The sequence below is a fragment of the Anser brachyrhynchus genome, assembly GCF_964034855.1.
Source record: "Anser brachyrhynchus genome assembly, chromosome: 1".
NCBI lineage: Eukaryota > Metazoa > Chordata > Aves > Anseriformes > Anatidae > Anser > Anser brachyrhynchus.
The window spans coordinates 43120795-43126803 of record NC_137694.1 but is presented as its reverse complement, the minus strand read 5'-3'; the positions used below and the strand labels follow the sequence as shown (position 1 = coordinate 43126803).

Here is a 6009-nt window from a genome sequence, read left to right as displayed (position 1 = left end):
GCCTGCCAGGGGTGTGCTGTGAGGACAGGGCCGTCCCAAGCTGCGCTCCCCTCGCCCGTATTTCGCAGCCGCTGCCAAAGAGCAGGCGGGTGGCAACTCTCGGTGACGTGGCTGAGCTGCGCTGGCTTCAAGTGGAAGGTTTATCAGAGGTGAATTACTGCTTCCAGGCCCCTTGGCCACCCATTGATAGCAGCATAAACACAAATGGCAAACACGCAAGTGTACGTCCCTTCCCACTTGGAGTATTTATCGGAGAAGACATTTCTGGATGCACTGAAGGATCCCATTTCTCCCTCCCATCCCTGCCTGTTTTGTGGGAGTTAGAAAAGTTTTGGATTACAGCTGTAAAATGTGTAAATGTTTGGAAATTTTTCATGGTAGAAATAGTTAGATATAGTGCCTGGAAGGAAGTATTTGTTAACCCTGAAACTCACAAAGACTTGACCTGGTTGTTTCTAGATCCACACAACTGCAAATACTAAGTCATGAATTTTCATCCTGCATAGTGAGACCAAGAGGCATTAGGAGCAAATACTTCTACATTGCTTTCTCAATATTGTGAAATGTACCTTGTGGATTGCGAAAGGGATAGCTGTGGTTTGCTCTTGCCAAATCTACTAAATTTGTCTCTGCGAGAGCACCAAGAGTGACTGGGATCAAAATTCCCCTACAGGGTATCAGACCTGGATCGTGCAGTTCTTTTACAGAGGTGAGTGACCGGGCAATATTAGGGCCAAATCCTGACGTACTTATTTGGTCTTTGTGTCCATGGAAAGAAACGAGGGCTTTGCAAGAAATAGTAATAATAATAATAGTAGTAGTAGTAGTAGAGGTGGTAATAGTAGTAGTAATGATAATATTAATAAAGATGATAACTAGGAAATGTTATTTTCACTCCCACAGGAGACAAAGGAAAGTGCCCGCAGCCGGAGGGGAGCGGGGGCCGATTTGGGCCGCCCCGCACAGCCTCCGCAGCCCAGCAGGATGCGGCCCCGTCCCTGCGCAGGCTGCGGGCCCCCCGCCGCCCCCCGTAACGCCGGGGGATGCGTTCAAAGAAGCACCAGGCGAGCCGGCCGTGTTGTAGCACGCTTTATTTGCAGCGGGGTTTGCAGGGTAGCGCTGGCGTCCCTCATAGCGCCTGGTAGGTCCGTCGGGGCGGCGGCGTCCCGGGCGTCCCGGGCCCCGAGTCGATGCTGGCTCCCGGCGAGAGGGAGCCGGGGTGTCGGAGGGGCTCCCCCCCCGGGGAGAGGCGGTCCACGATGCTGGAGAGGCAATCCAGGCTGGACAGGGCGCTGCTCGGCTCCGCAACGTACCCTGAGGCCGGGGCGAGGCAGGGGCGCGTTACCGCAGCCCCCCGCACCGCCACCCGGTCCCGACGGGCCCCCGGTCCTTCCCTGTCCCCCCGCCCGCCGATGCCGGCCTTACCGTGGGGCATCTCGGAGCAGAAACCGGCCTCGAAGCTGCTGCCTCTCGCCGGCCACACCGGGCTGCCGCAGTCAGCCTGCAAGACAGCGAGGGGCGAGTGCCGGCCCCGCCGCGCCCCCCCCGGCCGCCCCCCGTCCCCAAACCCCATGCACGGCGCCCCCCGGCTGCACTGAACGGGGAGGGGGGACACAAGGGACAGCCCCGGGGGCTTGGGGAGCTGGCGGGGCGGTGGCCCTCTGCCTGCCCCGACGGTCCCCGGGCACGCTCGGCGCTATCTCCGAGAAAAGGGCCTGTTTTAACCCAAAGCGGCCACCTTTTCCTGACGTCCTGCTGCCGAGGGGGCCCTGCCTGCGGCCCCAAGCTCCTGCCCCTCTCTTACCATGCCGTCGGAGCAGCTGGAGGTGGGGCTGGTCGGCTCAGAGCAGCTCTGTCCCGGCAGGTGATAGTAGTTTTCTACCTGCTCCCTCAAGAGCTCCTGGAGGCTCTCGATGTATCTGATGGCGTTCCTCAGGATCTCTACTTTGGGGAGTCTTTGGTTGGGGTTGGCCGTGGTGCACCTCTTCAGGGTCTCAAACGCCTGGTTCACTTTCTTCAGCCTCCTCCTCTCCCTCATGGTGGCCGCCTTCCGCCGGTCCATCGTGGTGGACTTTCTCTTGCAGGCTTTGCAAGCCCACATCAGGCAGTGGCCGGCCTGGTGGTGGCCGCTGGGGGCTCGGACGTGCTCCTCTTCCTCGGAGCAGGCGGGCTCGGCGGGCTGGTGGGCGCCGAAGGGAGGCAGATCCCTGGGCTCGAAATCCTCGGGGAACTCGCCCTCCGGGGAGGAGAGGCAGGAGCTGTCGTAGAAGAGCTCGGACGGGGAGAACTGGCAGCTGTCCATCACCTCCATCCCTGCAGCCCGGGCGGCGGTGCGGGGCGGCAGCCACCGAGCTCGGGCAAGCGAGCTGGCCGGGGAGGTTTCCTGCCTAATTAGCGACCTGAGCCGAAGTGTCCTTTCCCCGATGCGGGGGGCCCTTATATCTCCACGTTCCGGGGGGCTGGTCCGCGGCGGCCGGCCGGCATTAGCATATCCCCCCGCATCCCCTGCCGCGGCTGGCTGGGCAAGCCCCCTCCAGCCCCCAGGGGACAAATTCGCTCCGCACCGCGCCTCTGGCCGGCGGCTGGGCCGGCCGCTTCTGGGGAAAAAGCGAAGCTGTTGGAGACGTTTTGGCCAAGCCCTGGGGGCCTGCGATTTGGGGGTGAAAAGGGGAAAATGCTCCCCGCAGCCCTGTACTAAGCCGAAAGGGTTTGCTCCTCTCTTTGGCCCTCGGGTGCTTTGTCCCGTGGTTAAAGCGGTGTCACCGACTGTTTAAGTTCACCAAGGGGGACAAAAATGCACGGCTGCGTGAGGCGAGGCGGGGGGGGACACAGATTTGGGTGCTCTGGGATCGGGTCACACGAAAAAGTACTCACAAAGGAAAATGTACGCGTTTGCTCCGAGACAAATCCCCTTCCCATTCCTTCTCCTACTCGTGTGACCCCGTGCTGCAAGAGACACAACAGTCGAGCAGCGCCCTGAGCTTGCTAATTTTCTGCTTTCAGGCAATCTTGTACCGTTACAGATGCGTCCCAGCTGCCAGCGCAACAAACCCCTCCTGGAAGTGTAAAATTTCTAACCCCGCAATCCCTAAGTAACTTTACACAAGTCAGGGACAAAAGCTTTGCAGAGACCCAGCCGCAGCAGTAGCCGAGTGGAGCTGTGCAAGGGTCATTAGAGTGGTAATGAAGCCATTTAACAGGCATTTGCTAACGCGCAGGAATCCTTTGGTTTCATCCAGGTGGCTTTTGTAGCTGAGGAAAACACTACGTGAGGGCAAAGGAAACTTTCCCTACCTGGGAATAAAATCCTGCGCCCTGGGTTAACTCAGACGGAGAGGGAGCGTGACCCAGCAGCGGTTCAAACGCCCGGTGTGTGCACCCAGGGAAAAGAGTCTGGGACTGGGAGGAGGCGATGCGGGGCATTTCCAGCCCTGGGAAATTCAGCTCAAGGAGCCTTGCGGTGAACACTGCCATTGGGGACACTTCCCCAGAGGGGAGCACGCCGCCGAGGAGCCCTCGCATCTGCCCGGGCAGCCTGAAGGAAAATGCAAGCGGCTGCGCACCCTGCTTCGGCGGAAAGGATGTCTGATTATCTGAAGGGTTGGGAAGGCTACATCTGCGCTGCTTTGGTTTATTTGGGGCCATAAACGGGGGGAGCCCCCTTTGAAATGAATACTGTAGGAAAAGCAGAAAGTTGATAAAAGGAGTAAAGTTACAGAAAGGGGAAAGCTCAGAATGTCAGGCTTCTGCCGCTCCGAGGTGCAGGTTGATGCCGAGCTGGGCCACATCTGAAACCCGGCGGTGCCCTATTGTTTTCCCAAGAAGCCGCCAGTCAGGAGGGCTCTGCTCGGCGGTAACTTGAACTCTTCACTGGGCTGTGCCACACGCACACACACACTTTGATTTACCACGTTTGCGCCGGCTAAAATAGACCTGTTTACAGATTTATGCTTTGTGCACAAATAAACTTGCTCTTTACCGTGCCGGTTGCAGAGTTCCGATCACCTTTCAGGGCTTTCTCTCCAGGCTTGCCCCGTGGAGCACAATGCCAGCCGCCGAGCTCCTGCTGTCCTTGCGGGCAGGGCTTTAGCTTGTAGCTTAGCGCTTAATCCCGCGGGGCTGGGGCTGGGAAGAAACGTGCCTTTTCCCCAAAGTCCTTGAGGACCTAGGAAAATTTGTTTCCTTTTCCTTGAGTATCTGGGGGTGGGGGAGAGGAGAAGAAAGGATGGAGCAGCCTGTCACTCAGGGGAAAAAAAAAATCCGCAATTAGTGTCCCTGAAGAGCCCCCAGCTCCTCTGGTAAAGTGATCCCAAAACAAAGTTGCAAAAGTGCGGTAGGCGAGCGGCACTGAAGACAGGGAAGAGAAAACAGCAGCTACGAGGCTGCTGGTCACGGGGTGTGTGTATGGGGTGCGGGTGTGTGGCAGCGCTGCATTTCAGGAGACGGGAGCCTCAAGACCCGGAGCTCAAGAGGAGCAACCGGGCACCGGCGGGGAGGAAATGGTGCCCAGGAGCTCTTCGAAATGTTTTCCTCCCTGCTGCCGCGCTGCTCCCGTTTCTGCATGGATTCGGCCCGTTTACAGCGCTTCCAACCATTTTTCACACTCGGAGTTGCTACCGAAACAAACCGAGCCGAAACCGGAGCATCCGACCCGGAGCACGGGCACGGTGCCGGCGGGTTGGGGCGCACCGGGGGCCCGCACGGCCGGGGCTCGGCGCTGCGGGGGCGATTTTTGTGCCTTGACCCTGCGGGAACCGCAGCGCTGGGGCCGGGGGCGGCGGGGACCCCTCGGGGCTCCCCGCAAAGCGGTTTCCCAGTTGGGCTCGTGTGGACGGGCGCTTGCAGCCGGGTGCGAAACGTTTGGTTCCCCCCAGCGCTGGGAACGGCGCACACCTAAGTAAACACATTAGTACCTGCCAGAGGGATTTGTATGGAAGACAGCTGAAGAAGGCATTGGCCTCTGCTGGCACTCTGGGACTCCCAGGAGAGATCAAAGGGACGCGAGGGGGATTTTTAGCAGCCTTGAGACTGGGAAAAGTTGCTAGTTCCTGCTACCGAAGGGGCGGCCCGGCGAGCACATGGCTCAATTACTCACCCCCCTCTCTCCCCTGCCCCCCGCTCCCGTTCCCGCAGCTCGTTTTCTGCAGGAAGGTGAAAGCTCTGAAATAAAACCACACCGTGCGGGTTCCCCTCGGGGGAGGGCAGTGACAGCTCCGTGCGGGTCGCCCGGGCGGGCGAGCAGGTGGCTGGCTGCGGGGAGGGCTGGCGAGGGGAGCGGGGCAGGTGGCGAGCTGCGGGAGCGCCCCGCAGTGCCCGCCGGCACCCCGTGTCCGCCCCGCTGGCTCCCTGCGGGGCGCCTGGGGAGAAAGGCTGGGTTAAATCCCCAGCCTCACCCGGTGACTGCCCTCTGGTTCTGTGCTTCCACGGCCCTGTTTGCTTTGGCTTCGGATTTAGGCGAAGATTATCGTTATTAATATCAAACGCAAACAGTTCAATTGCAAACACACCGAGAAGTTCGCCGGGAAGCCTGGCACGCCGGCCGCACGGGGGTCACGGAGCGTCTCTTCGGGAGGTATTTTCTTTATTTAACGAAAAAACTTCCTTGGGGCAAATCTATTCCCAGTAACCGCCCGAGTTGCCCGGCCGCCGAAGGAGGCACTGCGGGGGGGTCCTGCCGGGGTCCTGCCCCCCGGGCCGCGGTGCTGGGCGCTGGGGCGGCCCCCCGGGACCTCGGCTCGTCGCTCTTTCTCCAGAGCTCCAAATTACGCGCAGAAAGTAGCCTGAGCTCCCGGAGGCGCCGCTTTCTTAGCAGGCCGTGAGTTCCCCAAAGCAAAGGGTTTATTTGCAACCGGAAAAGGTGGGGAAGCGTATGTCCTCTGTCACTACATGCCCATCGCACCGTACCTCCGCAATGAGGTGTTACCAACGAATATCTCAGCGGAGAGCAATTACTTAGCAGGTTTAAAACCGGGCTGGCCACGGCGAACAAAAAGGGAGGAAGGACCGCAC

The 6009-nt window shown here is 59.7% G+C and overlaps 1 protein-coding gene across 2 annotated transcripts; it reads right to left on the bottom strand.

Annotated features, from left to right (window-relative positions):
• Positions 1 to 1073: 1073 nt before the first annotated feature.
• On the bottom strand, positions 1074 to 4134 carry MYF5 (myogenic factor 5). 2 transcript variants are annotated; one of them, XM_080575297.1, is made up of 3 exons: positions 1805 to 4134; positions 1426 to 1501; positions 1074 to 1314 (listed from the first exon to the last, which is right to left on the bottom strand). In XM_080575297.1, exons 1-3 carry the CDS (start codon positions 2309 to 2311, stop codon positions 1130 to 1132), a joined length of 768 nt encoding a protein of 255 aa, XP_080431423.1. In that variant the 5' UTR covers positions 2312 to 4134; the 3' UTR covers positions 1074 to 1129. The 2 variants fall into 2 exon arrangements, with proteins under 2 accessions (XP_080431423.1, XP_080431422.1); XM_080575296.1 differs by having other exon boundaries at positions 1074 to 1501.
• Between the last annotated feature and the right edge of the window lie 1875 nt (positions 4135 to 6009).

Excerpts from the sequence above, each read along its gene's own strand:
- MYF5 (XM_080575296.1), bottom strand. The coding sequence starts at position 2,311 with ATGGAGGTGATGGACAGCTGCCAGTTCTCCCCGTCCGAGCTCTTCTAC. Across the intron at positions 1,502-1,804 it reads CCAGCTGCTCCGACGGCATG|GCTGACTGCGGCAGCCCGGT; the intron begins GTAAGAGAGGGG and ends GCTGTCTTGCAG.